The sequence below is a fragment of the Cyrtonyx montezumae genome, unplaced genomic scaffold (genome assembly GCF_038088225.1).
Source record: "Cyrtonyx montezumae isolate F1298 unplaced genomic scaffold, pur_monq_1.0 scaffold_5, whole genome shotgun sequence".
Classification (NCBI taxonomy): Eukaryota; Metazoa; Chordata; class Aves; order Galliformes; family Odontophoridae; genus Cyrtonyx; species Cyrtonyx montezumae.
In genome coordinates this window covers 366899-387427 of record NW_027072056.1, presented here as the reverse complement: position 1 = coordinate 387427, position 20529 = coordinate 366899, and the positions used below count along the sequence as shown (strand labels likewise).

General features: G+C 41.9%; 1 protein-coding gene across 1 annotated transcript in view; it reads right to left on the bottom strand.

Annotated features, from left to right (window-relative positions):
• LOC136056006 (glypican-5-like) overlaps positions 1 to 18660 on the bottom strand; it is a 419124-nt gene extending 400464 nt beyond the window's left edge. The window contains exon 1 of the mRNA XM_065747939.1: positions 18501 to 18660. Within this exon, the coding sequence (XP_065604011.1) occupies positions 18501 to 18660 (160 nt within the window). The remainder of the gene's footprint in view (positions 1 to 18500) is intronic.
• Positions 18661 to 20529: the final 1869 nt, after the last annotated feature.

The following is a 20529-nucleotide window of genomic DNA, read 5'->3' as shown; positions in this document are numbered from 1 at the left end:
TATACTTTGAAAGATCTTTACCACACACTAACCAATGTACCTCCGCAACTTTGTCAGATGTCCTGATTTGTATAAACTGAGAGCATTCCAATGCACAGAATATTCATGAAAAAATACTAACAGAAGTGTAATTAGAAGTGTAATATTTAGTGTACTCTATCTATCCTCTGAAGTTTTTGTTCTTTTATATTATGACAAGCTTCTCAATAGGATTTCCAAAGAAAGCTCTAATCCAAATCCAATGTTTTAATGCTGTAACAAATGTCTTCATAAGCCCCAAGACTCATGCCAGAAATATTTCATATTGAATCTGGCATAGATGAATAGGAGCCAACACTTTGTCCATCTTGAGACTCACCTGTCTGGTACAGCTGCTGCCTCAGCTAGAGGAAGATTCAGCAGTTAACAACTTATCTATAGGAGTCAAAAAAAAAAAAAAAAAAAAAAGGAATCTACAGGAATCAAGTGAAAAAGGATGCAATTTCCAACCAGGACTCCCCCTGCAACTACTTGGCACATGACAAAAGCGCACACCTGCACAGCCACACCAACAAGAGGGGATCCAGCCACTGCAGAAAGTTTGTGAAGTCACTTACGTAGCACTGCTGTGGCACAAGAGCTAAAGCCATCATTACCCACATCTGCATGAAACATTCATGTCATGAAACATTCATCCACAAAAACACAAGCCAACTTCACCTTAACAGCAAGTACAGTTCAGTCCCATCACAACTTCAATGTTTTTGCTCTAGGAAAGATCTAGAAGTATATTAAGCTCATCAAGCACAATGTATGTGTACTCTAACTGTGACTATTTAATTTACTAGTGTTTTAAATACCTTAGTTATTACACTAGAATGAAGTAGTGCATGCCAGGAATTACTAGAAAAATCAATGAGCAGAGCAAAAGACTGATGTCAGCACAGCACTCTGCACTGCTGCAAATGAGTGCAGCATGTTAAACACTATCTAAACCTATAAACCCATAGCTCTTTTCAGCAGGGAGTAATATTCAGTTAGGCTACAGGGAGTAGACACTCTGTTACACCATGTCAGCTTTAAAATAAAGATTTTTTAAAATAATATTTGAAGTCAGAAAGCTAAAGAAATACCAAAGCAGCATTAACTATAGAACCTGAATTTGTCCCTTCTCTGCACAGCATGACAGCACACAAGTGCAACTTGGGAAATACAAGTCACTAAAACGCCTTTTCCACAGTCCCTTGTTTCATATTGTACATTAAAAGAGAGATTGTTTAACACGATCAGTCGACCTTACCTTCTTACTGTTATTCAAAGACTCACTAAAGCATCAGCAATGGCCATGACCAGATGTGTTACCAGATTTGAAATACTTGAGAGAAATAAACACCTCCAGCTTTATTAAGCACAAGTTGGATCATGGGTCTCCAATCTTTTGGCTTGCCTGGACCAGACTGAGTAAAGAAGAATTGACTTGGGCCGCATATAAAATACATTTATATAGTTAAAGTATATAAATAACAAAACTGATCCTACTCTTAATTGTTTTTCATTAAAATGTAAAAAAAAGAGGGCAACAAAAACATAAAGATATAGGGATATCTGAATCACAGAATCACAGAATTGTAGGGGTTGGAAGGGACCTCTGGAGATCATCTAGTCCAACCCCCTGCCAAAGCAGCTCCCCAGACCAGGTTGCACAGATAGGCATCCAGCTGGGTTTTGAACATCTCCAGAGGAGACTTCAAATCTCACTGGGCAGCCTGTTCCAGTGCTCCATCACCTGCACTGTGAAGAAGCTCCCATGCACATCTGTGCTGTACTTCCTATACATCAGTTTGTGGCAACTTCCCTTTGTCCTACTGCACACTACAGAGAAGAGTCCAGCCTTCTTCCTTTGCATCCCGCTCCTTAGATAATTACAGACGTGGGTCAGATCCCCTCTTGAGTCTTTTTTTCTTGAGGCTGAACAATCCCAGGTCTCTCAGCCATTCCTCATAAGAGAGTTGATCCACGCCCTTTATCATCTTTGCAGCCCTCTGCTGGACTCCTTCTAGAAGATCCCTGTCTTCTTTAGTACCAGGAAGCCCAGAACAGGACACATTATTCTAAATGCGGCCTCACCAGGGCAGAGCAGAGCGGGGAGGATCATCTCCCTCGACCTGCTGGCCGCATTCCTTTTAATGTACCCCAGAATGCCATTAGCCCTCTTGGCCACCAGGGCACACTGTAGGCTCTTGGCCAACCTGTCATCCACCAGGACACCCAGGTCCCTCTCCTCAGAGCTCCTCTCCAGCAGCTCATCCCCCAACCTGTACTGGTGCATGCAATTATTCCTTCCTAGATGTAAGACTCTACACTTGCTCTGTTAAACCTCATCTGGTTCCTTTCTGCCCAACTTTCCAGCCTGTCCAGGTCTTGCTGAATGGCAACACAGCTTTCCAGCGTGTCAAGTCATTCTTCCCAGTTTTGTATCATCAGCAAACTTGCTGAGGGTGGACTCTATCTCCTCATCAAGGTCATTGATGAAGATATTGAACAAGACCAACTCCTGAGGAACACTGCTAAGTACAGGTCTTGACCTTGTTTTTGTGAAAATAATGCATCAGCCTGGTTTGATGGCAACAGTTTTAATTCTCAGTGAGTTCTCAAGGTGTTCAACACACTTCTATGACACTTCTATCTCCCCATACTTGGAAACAGTTGATTACAGATGTATGTACCACCAAAAAGTGATTACATGAATGCAGTGTGATTTTGAAGCAAGGGATATTTTTTCTCTAATAACATAGGGTGTATAATCATCTAGTACTGTGACATGATCAAATTTTTCCTTTAGATGAATGTCTAACAGCAACTCTATGCATTCTATTTGAAAATTCACAGATTATATACTGTGGTTGCAAATACACAAAAAAAATGGAGGAATTTTTTAGCAATCTTGAAATCTATTCTCATATTCCTTTATCAAAACAGAAAGCAAGGCTGCTTATTTTTTTTGCTGTATACAGGACTATGTTCAGCCAATGCTGAAAATTATTTGAAATGCTTAAAATTATTTCCCATAATCTGAACTTGCCATAATTTAAGTTTCATTTTTGAATGCTGTTATGGTTTGAAACATAGCACATGTAAGTTGATTTTCAGCATGAAAATGCACGTTTAACTCATTTCAAAGAGCTGCCAAATCCACCAAAAATGCTAAATCTGTGAGCCATTATCCATCTTCATGTTCTGGCACCAATTTTCATTTGATTCCATAATACACTTGATTTCATTTCACAAATAATAACATCTTTTTAGCATTTTACCCTGACTTATCCGCCTTACATCAGAAAAGATGCCATAACTCCAGGGAGCTGGCAGTATCAGCAAGCACTGCAGCTTGCAGGACAGCTGGAGGCCAACAAGCACTGACCCTGGTCAGCTTCCAGAGCAAGAACTTTTCAAAATATGCAGGTAAAAAAAAGGGTAGCATCTGCACAATGCAGAATTGATCAGCTTGTTGCTAGTGCTTTTTATCTGGGTTTTTCCACTTCCCTTTGTTGCTTGCCCAGTTCTCATCACTCCTATATTTTGAGTTTTGGCCTAGTTTGCCAACTGTCTTCTGCCCTATACCCTAGGTTACAGCATGCCTATACTTTTTGGCTTTTCCACCTCTGCTGTAGGCCATGGAACCTGCCTCATGCTTGCAACCAAGAAGGAAAATGTCGCTATGCCCTATATTTAATGTCTCTCTACTCAAAGAAACCTCAACTACTGAATAGCTGGAACAGGTCCACCTCTTCCAAATGCTCAGCCCCTCAAACAAGGCCCTCTTCTACTGCTCTTCCCCAAAGCTGTCCCTTTGCCTGCATTTTTCAAATCATCTGCACACCTGTGGGATGTTTAGGAAAAGCAGTGCAGACAGGAAACTTGTACAGCTCCAAGACCACCTGAAGGATGAGCTGCTATAGGCAAAGACCTTCTCATGACACTCCACAGTATTCTTGGTTGTTTCGTTAGACCATACTGGGGCTGAAGCAAGCATTGTGGCTTTTGCAGCCACCATTATTATCTCATGTTTGCTACCATTCCACTGATGCAGGCCCTATGAGTACTCCCTAATCTGCCTTTGGCACATTCATCCAAATTTTTCTTAACAGATCATTTGCTTTGAAAGAGACAAGACTCAGACCAGGAAGTATCAAGCGCTGCGCAGTGCAAGTACTATCTGCACTGCCCACAGGGAAAGCCACGGGGGCCACCACCAACAGATCCTGCACTCCCATGAACAGGCAACTAATTGTTTAATACTGATTAAATAAAATGACTTCTCAGCAGCACTGTGCTAAGTGAGAAAAATTATTTAAATGTGAGCCTATCTGGCAGACTTGCTGACTATATGATTGTGAATGCTCAAAGGCTTACCTACTCCATGGTACATGCCAAGTCAAAAGATTTACACTCCTTGAGGATTCATCTTTCCTTCCTTCTAGTTTTTATGTTTTTATTTCAAGTATAGGCAGATGCATAAAGACCATTTTAAAGCAGTCAGGTTGATACAGATCAGTTCTTCTACATCGAGTGGATTTGTACTTTATTGAGTGTAATGTCAACTCGTTCCTTAACTTTCATGGCCAGCATATGTAATTGCAATACAAATGTGAGATAAAAGTTGCAACAATTTTCATAAACTTTACCTACTATTTTCACTTACCAACTATCATTCATCTTTCATTATACCTCACCACATTCACAGCTGAAAATCCCATACAATTTTTCACTATGAGTCATACAAAAATTATTTTCTACTGGAAATTAACAAAAAAATTCTTTCTACCTTTTATTATCTAAACCCAACAATAAACCATTCAATTACTTCTCTCTGGTGGGGAAAGCATTTCACTGTCACAGAACTCTGACATGCAGTACTTCCAGGAAAATGCAGAAACCACATCGTGAAAATTCTGAACAGATATACACAGATATGTAGTTCTCTGTGGATTACAGTGTTTACAGCAAAAGTGAAGTTGTTTTTAAATGAACATCATAGGTTTCTAGCCCTATTACAAAGAAACCTCTGAATGCAAATGAATACAAGGCTGTCTATCCAGTTCTACTAAGAGATGAAATAAAAGTAGATTTATGAGGGGTGTGAATTGCCTCATTCATCCCGACTTTGAAGGCTAACAATAATTGAGATGTTAAAGCCAACTTTTTTACCAATAGCATATGGCCTTCTTTTTTTAAGAACTCTTCACCTGCTGTGGTAGAATCTGTAGAAGGTGGCACAGCACAGAACATTCCAAAGGCACTGATACATTGATATTCAATTGTATTTATTGTTTTCCGTTACAGATATCAATCTACAAGCATCACAGTGTTAGACTAGAAAAGAAAACAAAGAGAAATCTAGAGGAAATAAGGGACTTGCAGATCTTTAGGCACTAGTCTTGGAAGGGGAAATTGGGAAGAACAACAAAATTGGAGTACTGAAGAATTCCACAATCCTCCCCTCAGATTTGAATACCATTTTTGCCTTTTTTTACTTGAAAGCCATGAAGCCAAAGTGTTCCAATAACACAGTCTCTTTCCCTTAAACATGTACCACCCTTCCCCAAAGATTTAATTTTACAGCCCTAAACCCAAATACTTATGATCTGTTTGGCCATTTCCATTCTGAAGTAAAGCACCAAAGGCAATGACTGAAAGCAAGTTTACTGGGCAGTTTCTGTTATGCCAGTATTTGAAATTATTTCTTTAGTATTTAAATCTCTTTTTCATTTTATTTATTTTTAGGAAGAAGGAAGAGGGAAATCTCTGACACCTTGGAGAAAAGCATCATGAGGACCTTTACACTATTTTCACAAATGAAATAGCAATTGTTTACAAAGATGAACCAAAACTAAACAGCTGATTACTAGATAGACACCCTTCACTAAAATCAATTGTTCGACTTCATCACCCATGACACAATAATTAATTAAAAGAGGTAACAGTATGTCTACAGTATCACAAAGTCTCTGCATCATGTTTCCTTTCTTCAGTTCTTCACACTAATAATTCTGCTGCTGTCAAGATCAGTGACACTGATGTAATACTAGAGCTTGTTGTCATGAACTGGACCTGCTGGCATTGCAAGAAACCCAGAGCAGATAAAAAAGCCCAACATACATGACTAAATTGAACTGGGGGTGAATACTCATTCAGCACGAACATTCATAAGAAATAAAACTTTAACATGCTGTCTCAGCATTTTGGCACAACACCTCTGTTCTCGTCTACTGCTCCACATATCTGCACACCTCTGCAGGTACAGCTGGAATAACTTAGTGCTTGCTACAAGCTACAGTGTTGAAAAGTACAACACAACTTCACAATACTAAAAATAAATGAATAAATAAAAGCCATAATAGCTCCATACCATGTGTGAAAGATCCACTGGCTATTTCTTATAGGCTGAGCCAAGATTTATGCTCAGATCCCTTGTTCCATTCAAGACTATATAAGCCAAATATCATACAAAGGGCAGGACAGAGATGAAGTAGGTCGTATCACAGAGCTTGGTTTGTTTAACATATGGGTCCCCTGAAGTCAGGAGTGGGAAAAGATTTTTACTCTTCCATGTTTTTCTTTTGTTCTATCCACCTAGACCATGGAGTATGTTCTCACTCTACCAGGAACAGATTCTACCTTGTGCTTCCAGGAGAGCAGCAATGATCAACAATTTGTGTTGAGAATTAAAGAAGGTCCAATGTGAATGCCTCCTATTTATTTAAATGGAAATTAAAACAGATATAAAGGTCACCATAACACAGATGCAGAAGATTCTCAGATACAAAACATCATACAAAACTTACTTTAGCAGGGGGGTGGACTGGGGATCTCCAGAGGTCCCTTCCAACCCTTGTGGTTCTGTGATTCTGTGATTCCCTTACAACAATAAGTCAAGACACTTTTAACAGTACATCAAACTGATTGTTCCCCTTCTTGTTTGTGTTTTTCCATTCAAAACTAACGGTGTTATTGATGCTTCAGAACTAATCAGTCATGTCGGGCAAAGCAGTCACAATGCCACAGAGCATTCCAAGGCACCCATACAAAGCAGCAGGCAGCACTGCACTAGTTACACACATTCAGAAATACCAGAAGCAGGCGGTTCAAAAGGGAGCTGAGGTCAGCAGCCATCAGTGACGCAGTGGCAGCAAAACTGACATGAGCCGAGAGAGACAGAGAGACAGATGACCACTGGGGGTCCCAGGACCACCACCACAAAAGGACTGAGCACATGCAAGAAGGCAGAAAGTCCTAAGTTAATGATTTCATGGGAAGTATTGAATATTTATCTGCTGTCTGGGAAAACCTTCACAGATGTAACACAAATAATGTATACAAGGTGAAGATCTTTTGTGTCAGGTATGCACAATTAGGTGGAGGGATTTCCCCCATGTAACCACAATAAAAGAATGCCTGCCTCTTAAGACCACATTGGTCTTAAGAAGTATCTTTCAGACTGATGTTTTTGTCCAGTAACAAGAGTGCATGATGTTATAAAGTTCATTTGACTATATGCATTAACTACTACATATATTACATAACTAGACTGGAAGGACAAACAAAAAAAGCTTAATTCTGACTCTGTAGCCAATACAAATGCATGGAACACTAGCTACCACAAGCCTAAGTTGTTTTTCCATAGATGAATGTTAAAGCAAGGAGGAAGGTGGTAAGAATAGGATAAGAAGGAAAAGTCCTGTATTTCAGAAAAGGAGAATCAGGTTTTGCATTAGGGGAAAACAAAAAACAAACAAACAAACAAACAAAAAAAACCAGCAGTAAGTTAATAGAATAATGGAATAGCTGTGTTGAAAAGGACCTCAAAGATCATCCAGCTTCAACGCCCCTGCTGTGGGCAGAGTGGTCAACCATTAGACCAGGCTGTCCAGAACCACATCCAGCCTTGCCTTGAATACCTCCAGGGATGGAGCATCTGCAACCTCTCTGGGCAGCCTGTTCCAGTGCATCACCAGCCTCAGAGTGAAAAAATTCCTCCTAACATCTAACTTAAATCTCCCAGTCTTAGTTTAAAACTATTCCTCCTTGTTCTATCACTATCAACCCATGTAAACAGTCATTTCCCCTCTAGTTTATACTCTCAAGTATTGGAATGTCACAATGAGGTCTCTGTGCAGCTTTCTCTTCTCCAAGCTAAACAAGCCCAGTTGCCTCAACCTTCCCTCATAGGAGAGGTGCTCCAGCCTTCTGATCATTTTTGTGGTCCTCCTCTGGTCCCATTCCAAGAGCTCTGCATCTTCCTTGTGCTGGGGGCCCCAGGCCTGGACACAGTAATGCAGATGGGGCCTGACAAGAGCTGAGTAAAGGGGGACAATCACCTCCCTCTCCCTGCTAGCCATCCCTTTTTTAATGCAGCCCATGTAGTTGGCTGTCCAGGCTGCAAGTGTGCACTGCTGACTCACGTGCAGCTTCTCATCCACCAGGACCCCCAAGTCCTTCTCTGCAGAGCAGCTCTCAAGTTCTTCCCCAGTCTGTACACCTGGGGCTGCCCCAGCCCAAGTGTAACATCTTTCACTTGTCCTTACTGAATCTCATTAAGTTCACATGGGCCCACTTCTCCAGCCTGTCCAGTTCCTCCTGAATGGCTTCCCTTCCCACCACTCAGCTTCGTGTTGTCCGCAAACTTCCTGAGGGTGAACTTGATTCCCTCATCTGTGTCACTGATGAAGATGCTGAAGAGCACTGGATCCAAGACTGAACCCAACCGAATGTCCGGGATTGAAAAGGACCTCAAAAATCATCTAGTTTCAATCCCCCTGACAGGGTCATCAACCAGGCTGCCCAGAGCCTTGCCTTAAGCACTGGAATAAACAGCCTAAAAAAGTTGTGATCTTCTATCACTGCTTTAAACCCAGCTAACTCTGGCTCCCATTATCAGGAATGGGCCAGATGATCAGTTCAGGACTGTTTCAGCACTGTTTTCTATTATTCTACTCTTTCAGAAGCAATCAGTAGTATACTTTTCTAATTACATCCAGTTTTCACCAGATTACCTTCCCCTTATTCACAATCTCTAGCATAAACATCCTGAGAAAGCTTTCCTGGACACCAGCTCCCTTGGCACTACGCTGCCATAGCTTTTGTGAAGATTTGGCCCTTAAGATATCTTAGGAGTAGAGCTTTAATTTCATAGCATAGATCGTGCTTATTTTTCTCAATATTCACTGAGAACAAAGGGAAGACTGTGCAAATGCCATGCTACTTAGACCTTAACAATGTGGAAGTAAACATGTAAATGGGAATGGGAGGACTTTTCAAAAGTGAAATGTGGATGACTTGAAACAAAACAAAAAACTGCTAACCCAGCACATCTGCCATGTCAGAGATTAGAGAATTTCAAAGCCCTTGGTAGTTCAAGCACTTTCTGGAACTTGAAAGGCTTTCTTAGACACAGCTTAGTTGTTTTTTTTAATGTCTTTTATGTGACTTTGATGTGCACCTAAGAGTGAGGAATCCTAATCTGAAGGTTTTCTATGGAAATTAACATTTTGTATATAAATCACAAAATCTTGTCACCCCAATTAACATGAGTCAAAAGCTGAAACAGCTTTGGGCTTGAAGCTAAAAATTCTGAGTTGTTATTTTTCTACATAAATAAGACCCCTGAATTTCCAGGTGTTGAGGTGTTTTAATGGGCATCTCTAGTAATGGCACTGCAGTAATATTCCTAACTATTGACAAAGGATGCAGTGTGAGATTGTAGCTAAGTTATACAAATACTACCTTCTCCCATTCTCATTTACTCCTCAAATAAGAGATTTAAAGCTTCTTCAAGTAAAGGCATCTATCTATGGAAACAACCAATTCCTCACATTACAAAATTCCTCTGACAGCAAACATGAATGTGTAGAAGTTTCATTCTCCGCCCCCCCTCCCCCCCCCCCGACTATGCATACTTAACCCCCAGTAGCATTAATGGGAATTATGCATGCATAACAAACAGAGTACAGCATGCATGCATAATGAACAGAGAACAGTACCCTCTGAATAGGACCCTTGTTTGAACAATGAATATATTTAACCATTAACATCTAGGGATATGCTGAAATATCCAATATAACTAGCCACCAAACAAAGCTACTGTGACCTATCTGATATAATTCAGAATGTGGCTCTCTGAGATTCATCTCTCATTCATATTTAAAGGACTTGACGGTCTTCTGCACAGCAGAACGTCTTTGTTGGGGTGAAATCCTCAGAGAATAATGGTCCTCCACAGCATCTGTCACACATTCTGTGTGATGGAGAGCTCTAGAGAAAGACAGTGACCTTGAGAATCAAGCAATCAATTAGGAAACCGAAAATCCATATACATTTACTTCAAATGCTTACATACATGACCATTGGTATTAATAGAAACCCAGTAAGAACACTATAGGGAAGAATGTGGCACAGAACCACTAAGTGATACAAATCAAAAGGAGGGAAAGGCTGATTGAACAGAATTTCCAGGGGGGAAATTGCTGTCTTATACAGCTGTGAGATTCCTATGCAATTGCCTGGCTGCATTTGGGTTTCACTCTCATGTTTTAGCTATCAAAACACAAGACAGAACCTGAGGATATTATCTGGATTAATGAGAATTTTGATCCTGAGAATTCTGAGTCATTACATGATACACTGAATTGTATCATCTATGAGATTTAAAATTTCTCCATCAAGTGCTTTCTATATTCTTTGAACTAGTGCCTTGAAATTTCACAAGTAAAAAATGTATTCATTAATCTTTCATGTGAGAGTACACTAAGAATGTAATTAACAACCATACTTTAAGCTGTTGTACTAAAAATGGTAAATTGGATTAATTTATACTCAGAATATACATAGTGCTTATCCTTAAGAGAAAGTTGTCACTACTCCATTATAAATTGTTTGCTAAATATTGCAAAGGCACTTGGTACTGTACAGACTTACAGCCCCACGGCAGTCCAGGATTGGCAAGCACTCTAAAATTCATCTTTCAGATTGCTACAGCAAGCCTTTGCCACTTCTGTCAAAAGAGGTTATCTTCAATCCATACTGAGTCTTCAGGTGTTACCCTAATGTGTGCAGACACCTTTCACTTTAGGAACAAATCACCCAGAAGCAGCTAAGCACCTGCTGAAGAGTACCACAGAGCAGTGAATTTAATAACACTGCATTTCTAAGCCATGCAGGTTTCCTTGCCATCTGATACCACTAGACAACATGAGTCCATATGGACACGGCAAAGCCTTCTCAACAATGTGAGATTCATTTTACACTCTAAACTGGTGATATAAATCCTGATACAATGTGTAAGGTCCAGAATTGTTAAAGCAGTTCAAATAAGCATCTAATTCCAGGCATCAATACTGCTACAAAAAATAATAACTCTTGAAATTGACAAAAGACACCCATAACAAAGCACTCTTGTCAAGTTACCTTTCTAACAAAAAGAGTAGAGACCTGCATCTTTAAGATGAAAAGTAATTAAATCTTTGGCTTGGTACTTCATTTCATACATTCACACTGTTCAGAAATTATCTTAAAGTGAACGGATCAAGTATTTGTAAATTTCTCCTTATAGGTACCAATCTGATCCTACCATATTAAGTAGTGAAACCTGATCACATTGACAGAGATAGAGAGAGCAGGTATAAATTCTGTGTCATGGGCTTGGCTGCTGTTTGGAAATTTATTCTGATCCATCAAAATTTGTGTTTTTCCCTGGAACCAGATGCTGTGCTCTAAACTGCAATTTGTTGGGAAATGGCTGAAGGAGCAGGGGGGTCACGGTGATATGTACGAGCACAGTTTGCACTGCAGCACAGACTATATACTCATGGAAAAGTATTAGATGTTGATAGGAGGTCATGATGCTCCTGGGCCAAGTGACAAACAACTCAAAGCGGACATGAACTGCTTCAGCTGAGCAACTCAAGTTGCCAAGATGTCTATGGGAAACTTCTGTGATTATGTTGTTCAGCCTGCTTTCAGTGAAGAAGGCTTCACAGGACTGTTGATAATTGTAACTATAGGTATTTTTAGAGTAAGCTGTCCTTGGTACTCTATTCTGTTTAGCTAGCAGGTGTTCCCTTTGGGCTCTGTGTTATGCACTGGCCACGCTGATACAGTGCTCAAAGGAAACTACACTGTTTGAACCTTGAGGAAAGTAGAAGCAGGAGATGGTCTGTGGTTAGTGGGAGAGGAAAAGTGCACTTTGAAACAGGGGACGCCCTGCCAGCACTGCCTTTCACATCCGCTGCCGACGCATTCCTGCCTGGTTTCTTAGGATTAGGATGATATCAAGAGTTACCTCCCTCAGGATGGTTTCTCACTGCTGTTAATTGTTGGGAACTGCTTAAAGTTGTCTTTCTCTGAGGCTCTCAGCCAATGATTGTGTGCTATTCTCTGTACGCCCCTGTCTTCAACACTATAAGAATAAGTCTGTCCGGGTAATAAACTGAAGCCTGATCATTCATGTATTGAGTCCTGTCGTGCTCCCTGCCCGAGAGCGATCCACTCGGACCCTGATATCCACAGCAGTAGTTGATGAGTATCTATCTGCGGTATTATCAAACGTATGCCTCTTCATCACACTACGTTATGCTTTCACACGAGAAAAATTCAATTACAAAGACTTTATAATGCTTAGAACTATAGCTCATTTTAGATAGTCTAAATGCAAAATCATTTATTTTACTTCAGGATGCATTTCACACATAGTCTTGCTTTACACAGATCCTCAGGTTCATGCTCATTTTCATAACTAATCTTTATTAAAACTTTTACTATATTGATGTATTTATTCTACTGATGTAAATAGCAATTATTATCATGGCAACTTGGCTTCCACTTACTACATTAATGCCCTTTCATTAGTATTGCCCTTCAGTTAAGCAGAACTGAGGTGTGGAGAGGATATTTTTTGGTTACCTTCCAGTAAGACTTACAGATGGCACAACTTCAGGGGCAGATAAGATGCTAGAAAGCCAGCTCTTGGGAGTAACTAATATTTTAATAACAGGTCATTTGTTCCTAAGCTTGTTCTCAATTTTACATTGCAATTCAGAATAACCAGATCTTGAGGTGATCATAAAAAATTAAATGACTGTAGCCTTTTGCAGAGATTTTTGAGAAAATTGTAGGAATGCTTGGCTCCTTCCCTTGATTCTCTTTGATGACAAGGGGAAAGAGTCAATTCTCTGCTGACTTGTGAATTCCTTCTCAAAACGTTTACAGCAAAGGTTGATCCAAGTTAACAAAGCCAGTCTTCTGTGCTCACTGAGACCAAACAGTCATGCAAATCACAGAGGACACTTTCTTTTTGAGGCTCACAGACAGGAAATTCTAGAGACTTCCATCAAGTACTAGAGGTTTCCACCTGGCAGTGGAACAGTGATTCACTCTTTATGAGGCACTAAGTTTAAACAGATTTCTCTAGATACAGATTGCTCCCAAGAAGGCATTACAGAGTGAGCGGCTGGTCCTGCATCACACAAATATAAGGCATGGGAAAAGAAATGGAGTGAAGGAGATACTAGCACTGGCATGAGTCTTGCTACAGTCATCACCAGCTTCAGGTTAACACTCCTGGTGACAATCTGAGACTAAAGAGGGGTATAAAATCCCAAGAAGATTATTGATCAAAGCATCCTTACTCCAGAAGAGCTGCAGGCTACAAAAGCGTAACTTTTTTTTCTGCTCAGAATAGCTGTCACCTCAAGCACAATCTACAGCCCATGACTGCTCAGAGATTTGGGAAAGACTGCTTCCTCCCTGAGACTTGGTCTGGAAGAAAAGAGGGAAGGATGGACAATTATCAGGTTCAACTTCCAAGTAATCAGAATCCAAGAGAAACTATAGCATTTTTCCTGCCATAAAGAACTATGGGGAAGTCAGCCTGAAGAAATGAAAGTACTTCACTGATACATTGCCCAGCTGCTCCCTTTGCTGGCAGCCTTTCAGCTAAACCGCTAAGAATAACATACCTGATATAGCCAACAAAATGGGAAAACTGAGGCACAGCTGGCCTCATCTCAGGCTATTCAGAGAGTGACAAAGGTGGTACAGGTGTATTATGTAAGAAAATCTCCCACTGTAATCAGGCACAAGTAATGCCAAGTAAATTTCACAAGGTTGTTGCAGCTAGCAGCTATGACAGGATAGCTATATTTTCTAAACGAAAATTAAACTTCATGGAAACAAGATTATTTATTTGCCTGTTCTAAAAATCTCAACCATTCTACTCTTTTTAAGCATTAATGTGACAGTGCTTTATCTAGCAATTCTTTCTCCCAGCCATACCCTTCATCCATGCTACTGAATGCAGTATGCACAGCCAAATACATAGGTGAACAGTAACCAGGGCAAAAATCGCCCTTCCCACCTAAGATCTGTAATTGCTCTTTCTGACGGGTCAATAACTTTCCAGAGACAATTAGGAAGTGCATTTCACACCTCGTAAGCACGAGGCTAATGAGTGACTTTGACAGAACATGGATGCGAACAAAATGTGTTTCAACACTGCACCTTTACCAGGGGAATTACAGCGTTCTCACTGAACACATATAAAGATGTTTAAATCTTTATTTCCACATAGAGCAGAGTGATAACAACAACAAAAAAAAAAAGACAGGAAAAATAAAGTGTGGTACAACTATGTTTTAAAATGGCTAGTTTAACAGATATTTTTAGATACATTCAAAAATGGATCTAGCTCATGCTCTTTTCTCTATACATGATGGAAGCTTTGCCACAGGCTGAGATGCAGTTTCACTCATGCATCACATCCAAGGAGCTTCTGGTAGAAATCTAGGACTTTATTGTAGTTATTCATAAGTAAAATAGATTTAATGCATAAATTGTTAATTCAAGTCCAGCTCTGCTATGGTACATTCAGTATATACATATGGTAAGGATTTAAAGGTGCTGGATGGCAGTAGACAATAAAGAACCACTTAGCAGGACAAAACATGCTCTTCAGAATTAAGTCCCAGAGCCAACATTCTATGTTAAGCAGTAGAACAGCATGAAAAGCAAAATGATCTTTCTCCTGAACGAGATTATCATTCAGAGTGTAAAGATGTCCTAGAACTCTTTTATGAGTGGCAGACATCCTTCTTGCCTACCAGAAGTCATCCCATTCTCTCTCAACAACTTTAAATATATTTTTCCCCATATACTAGCCAACAAACGAAAAAAGACAGAATTGGGCCTGTATTAAGGGAGAGGATTTTCTTGTGGTTACACAATCAGCAAAGGAAACAAAAGCTACTTTTGTGATGGTTCAGCTACAATTCATTGTCAGATTGTGGACAAGTCAGAGAATACAGTTGGGTTCATCCAGTTTCCTACTGTGAATCTGGATACAGTCAGCCACCTCTGCACTCTGTGCCAGGGAAGAAGCCCATAAAATAAACAGAACCTTAAAGACAGCCAGTGCCTACGTGCAAATACACTGTAATACAACCCAGGGTAATGCTAACTACAGCCCCATGTCTGGGAATAACACCATGCAATCCTCTATGCATCAGCTTTGAGGTATCTAGACTCTCTGGAACCACAGGCTTAGTTCCTTGGCAAGATTAACGCAGCTCTTCATCCTTGGAGTCAAGATATAATTCTCACTCATCAAAATGTTCACATAGGAACTCCAACAAAAACATCCCAGCTTGCTCAGCCTGTAGTAATCAAAGTACAAAATCAGGAACTTATTACCTCAATTTCCAGTCTTGGGGAACACACAAAAAAATCCTTCTTCTGAATCCCAGCCAAAGCAGCAGTACCTCGACATGATCAATCTGTTTGCTATTTGCAGCAAATTATCCTTGAAACATTCACTGATTGTTCCAGAAAAACAGACTACATTACAGACTCCACTAGCAGAACACAGTCCTTTGGACAGACCAAGGAGATCTGCTGCTCAGCAATACTTCCTTGGGTTCCTTCTCTACTCCATGTCAAAGCACTCTTCGTTCCTAGCCCCGCACTCATTAATGGAAAAGATTTCACTAGAATGGAAAAATCTCACATCTTTTAGTGAAACTATGGGAGGGAATTTTAAGAGTATCTTGTGCATCTCTAAGAGCTCTCTTCAGGTGACAGCTTTCAGAAAGGGCATTGCTATCTTCACATCTCACTTTAAGAACAGAACAGATGATTTTTTCTGCAGTAGTACCCCCATGCAAATACATTTTGTGCAGGAAAAGATCAGAAATCTGCATGCAGACCTGTTTCACCAGCGGTCAATGCCAGCACAATGGCCACAGACACCAAGTTAAAGAAGCACATTTATCTTTACTTAAATTTAAAACAATGAGATAATAAGTGAAGAGATACAGCCAGGATAATACAGAACAAGTCAATGCACCTAACTGTTTACTACATGAGGATAGTGATAAAGAAAGATACATCACCAATTGCCCTCATACTTGTCCATCACGCAGATCCACAAACACTAGGAGCCCCAGTTGCAGTGAGGATTTGGAGAGCCTCTCCTGGCAAAGGGAGGTCCTGCACAGTGTGTCAACTAGATGAGGTCTCAAACTGCACTACCAGCAGGTCCAGCTTTTTTATTGTTGAATAAACAAGTTTACATGATAATTAGGTGGAAAGATCTGCTTGCATTCTCCCTTTGGACCCCACCTCAAGCCTGGCCAGGGCTCAAGGAGGAACCAGGGAAGTTTGTGTACTCATAGGCTTTGACACTATGCTTCTAAACAAGGAAAGGCTAGTACATTCTCATAATGCATTATCTAAGATACATCTCTTGCTATTAAGTTTTGTCCAAGATATGTATTTTGCTAATGATTGGATACTGATGATATATAACACTGGGTTGTGAGATTCATTTAAAAGGTCAGCTTTGGTTTGAGGCCTTCAGGCTTCAGTACCTCAAGACCTTGTGCAACAAGGGCAGGCACTAAGCTGGACACACTGGTGGGTAACTTCAGCACTACAGCCACACTAACAACACCAGAGTGTGCAGGCTAATAACTCTTCAGCACCTGAAGTTACTTTTATAAAGTGTGAAAAATGCACAACCTGCAGGAGATAGAAACTATACACCAGCCAGCCTTAGATCATTGACCCCTCCATCCAGCTCGGAAAGCCCCACTCCTCAACCAAGCTGCTGATTTTCCTGAAGATTATAACTTAATACTGTAAGACTAGCTTCTGCCACATTTATTTTACTAGTTAGTCAATAAATACTGGCTTAAAATTAACCAAGGGCTTTCAACACCACTGTGACTGAAAATATCTGGTAAAGAGATAACATGACTGCAAAACTTTTGTTTTCTAGAGAAACTCAACATGCAGAAAGATGAGAACAGAGCACCCCGGTGCATGCACTGTTGACGAGGTTTTAAAATAACCCTCAGCAACTTACTGCATGCCTGGTGGGGCAGAATAAGATATATTCACTGATAACAGCTGCCAATTGGAAACACTGGAAAACACTTTAGTACTTCATTAATTAAAAGGGCACAAGGCAGGAGGCATTGCTGCCTGGCAAGAGGCATCAGTAACACACTGGAGCTCTGGTGGAGCTAAATACTCCAAACAGGGAAGATCAACACACACTGCATGGTCTGCTCAGACCAACAGCCTATGAAACCTACCCCTAAGATAGAAACCAAAGCAGAAAACATGCCCAAAACTAATTTCAGTTAAGAATTCTTTCCATCAGCCTCTGCAGGCTTGAAACGCTCTGAGATCTGAAAAGTAACCAAGTTAACAACTCAAACTGATGGGTATCCCGTCACAAACACACAGGCAGCATGCTAGCAAGATGCAGTTACAGACTGTACTGTGAGACTGGAAGTCTTTCCTTTTCTGCTGCAGTCTTGCAAATGTTCTTCTTAAAACATGAGGAAAGCAGGGAAATGATTTAATTATCCAGACAGACATCCATAAGACTTACATTATTTTTTGACTCTGTGAAGCTCTTCACTCCCTTACAACCAACTTTCACAACACTACAGACTTGCTGCTCAACAAAGCAAAACCGAGTTCTGCTAGTCACATCCCTCAAAACGTTATTCCTGCCTTTCTCAGTAAGTTTCTGAATTTACATGCAAAAAAACTCTTCCTAATTAAGAAATCACGATCCTGGATTCCTACATCTGGTCAGCAAAACAAGCATTCCTTAATAACTCGGTTACTAATGTGCCTTCTAAGAAAGAGATAATTCACTTTAAGTACTCAGCAAAAGGATCTCAGTAGTCCTAAAGAAATGTGAGTGTTGGCGAGGGGAAGGAAAAACAAAATCCGGGGCTTCCGCTGCCGGTCAGCAGGCTGCAGACGCCCAAAAGTCTCGCCGGTCTCCGTCCCCATTGGACTCACACGAATGCGCGAGCGGCGCGCCGAGCCCCGCCGGCCCCGGGCTGCCTCCCTCGGGCCGAAGGCAGCAGCGCTCCGACGGCGGCGCGGCGCCGAGCAGGACCCAAGTGCCGCGACCCCCCGAACAGCGGTTCCGCGATGCGGGCGGTACTGACCGGCCGTGGGCGCTTCGGGGACCAGCTTGAGGGGCCCAATCTGCCGCAGCTGGAACGCCGTCCGCACTTCGTGGCAGCTGGGAGCCCTGCCGGCCGCCAGCCCCGCCGCCGCAGCCAGCAGACACAGCTGCAGCAGCCCGCGACTCCCAGCGGCGGCCATCTCGCACCCAACGGCCGGGCCGGGCCGGGCCGCAGCGCTAAGGGGCACGGGCCGTCTGAGGGCAGCGGGGGCGGCCGCGAGTCCCCCGGCCCGGGCCGCCTCCCTCCCGGCGCCCCGCCCCAGCGCCCGCCCTGACAGTCCCTGAGCGCGGCCGGGCCGGGCAACTCCGGCGCGGAAGTTCGCGCGGAGCGTACTTCGGCCGCCGAGGTCCGCGCCTGGCAGCGGGTACCGGCAGAGCCAGGTGGCCGCAGCGGCCTCGTCCCACGGGAAATGGTCCCTCGGGGGATGCAGGCGGCAGTCGGGGGCAGGAGGTGAGCAAGGCACAGCGCGGAGTACGACGTGCGGTGTCACTCCTGGAATCCCCAGTGGACGACACAGAGACCACAAGAGAATCATCACGAGGCGAGTGGCAGATCCAGCCAGCCGTCACCGCAGGACTCAGAGAAAACTTTGCAAGCATATGTCCCTGTTTACCGACTGCACACACCAATGGTTGATTTTTATACAAAAATCAGCAGCTGTTATATCTTACTTTGGGGGCACATGGAATGCAGTGGCTATTCCAGGTGGCACTGAACGCTGGAATCAATTTGCTTTCACATCAACAGCAATCAAGAAGTATACTAAGGACACAAACATACCCATACATTTCACGTATAAAACTTAGCCACTGAGTTTTGAGTCGTTTTCTTGGATCTGTGCAGGGAAAAAAACCATACAGCTCTTTCAGGGCATGCTCTGGGTTTATGAGCTGGCACTGGGACTGCTGCTGTTCCCCACACCATAGCTCATCAGCAGGAGCACTGACTCCTGAGGGAAGGACAGTCCACCCCCAGAAGCTGGAGGGGCCTGCAAGTACCCTGCCTCGCACTGAACATTTTTCAGTGCCCCCTGATGCCTCCTGGGGCTGAGACTGCCTCGAGAACAGCCAGGTTCACTGACAGAGCTCTTCTGCACTCCGTTGTCCACTCTGGCATACTTAGGTATTGTCTCACTCCAATTTATAGGAGGTTTTATTCTATTTTGTTTTTTTTGTTTTTTTTATATGCATATGTATACCTGATGGCAAGATTAAGGGGTCAAATGTTAGCCCAACCACTTTATTACAAATACTAGTTGCTTAGGGATATGGGAAAGGGAAGAAAAGATAGAAAAGAGATAAGAAATAAAAAGCATGGAATCTTGGTAGAGAGCGAGAGATGATCACCACCTTGGGCCCAGCAAAGTTCATAGTTTAGGCACTTAATCTCCTGTAGTGATGGGTCCTTGGAGATCTGTGTTGTTTGGTTGATGATGATGACTTCTTTTTTCCTTCTTTTTTCTCTCTCTTCTTTTCTCTCTATTGCTCTGCATGCCAAAATTCTTAACGAAGGTCTTATTTATTTTTATAAGTCCAAGGTGGTCGAGTCAGCTTCTGGATTTTTTTTTTTTTTGATCTCCACAGGAACTCTTTTCTTCCCATTTTCTGGGCTTTGCTAGCAGATAAGAGGGGTAGGGAAATGCCAGATTGTATCTTGCCTCCACAGGATACAATGGTATCATTCTCCAAACTCCATACCAGTTATCCCATCACAGGCCAGATCTTCTGCCAGTAAACACTCGGAGCAAAACACCTCCAAAGAAGTGCTTTCAAATGTAAACACTGTACACAAAGGGTTGCCGGCTATGTAACACCCACCTAGATAATTTGCAGTTTTCAGATAAATTCTTACCTCCAGAAAGACCTTAGGAAGCAAGCTTTGAGACAAGGGGAAACAGGTTTTGTCTTTCACAGGTACTGATAGCTCTTCAGTGCCCTTTGACATACACTGTTCTCAGCAGCTATTTTCCACCTCGCAGAAACACTATTTCCAGAGACATAAATGCCAA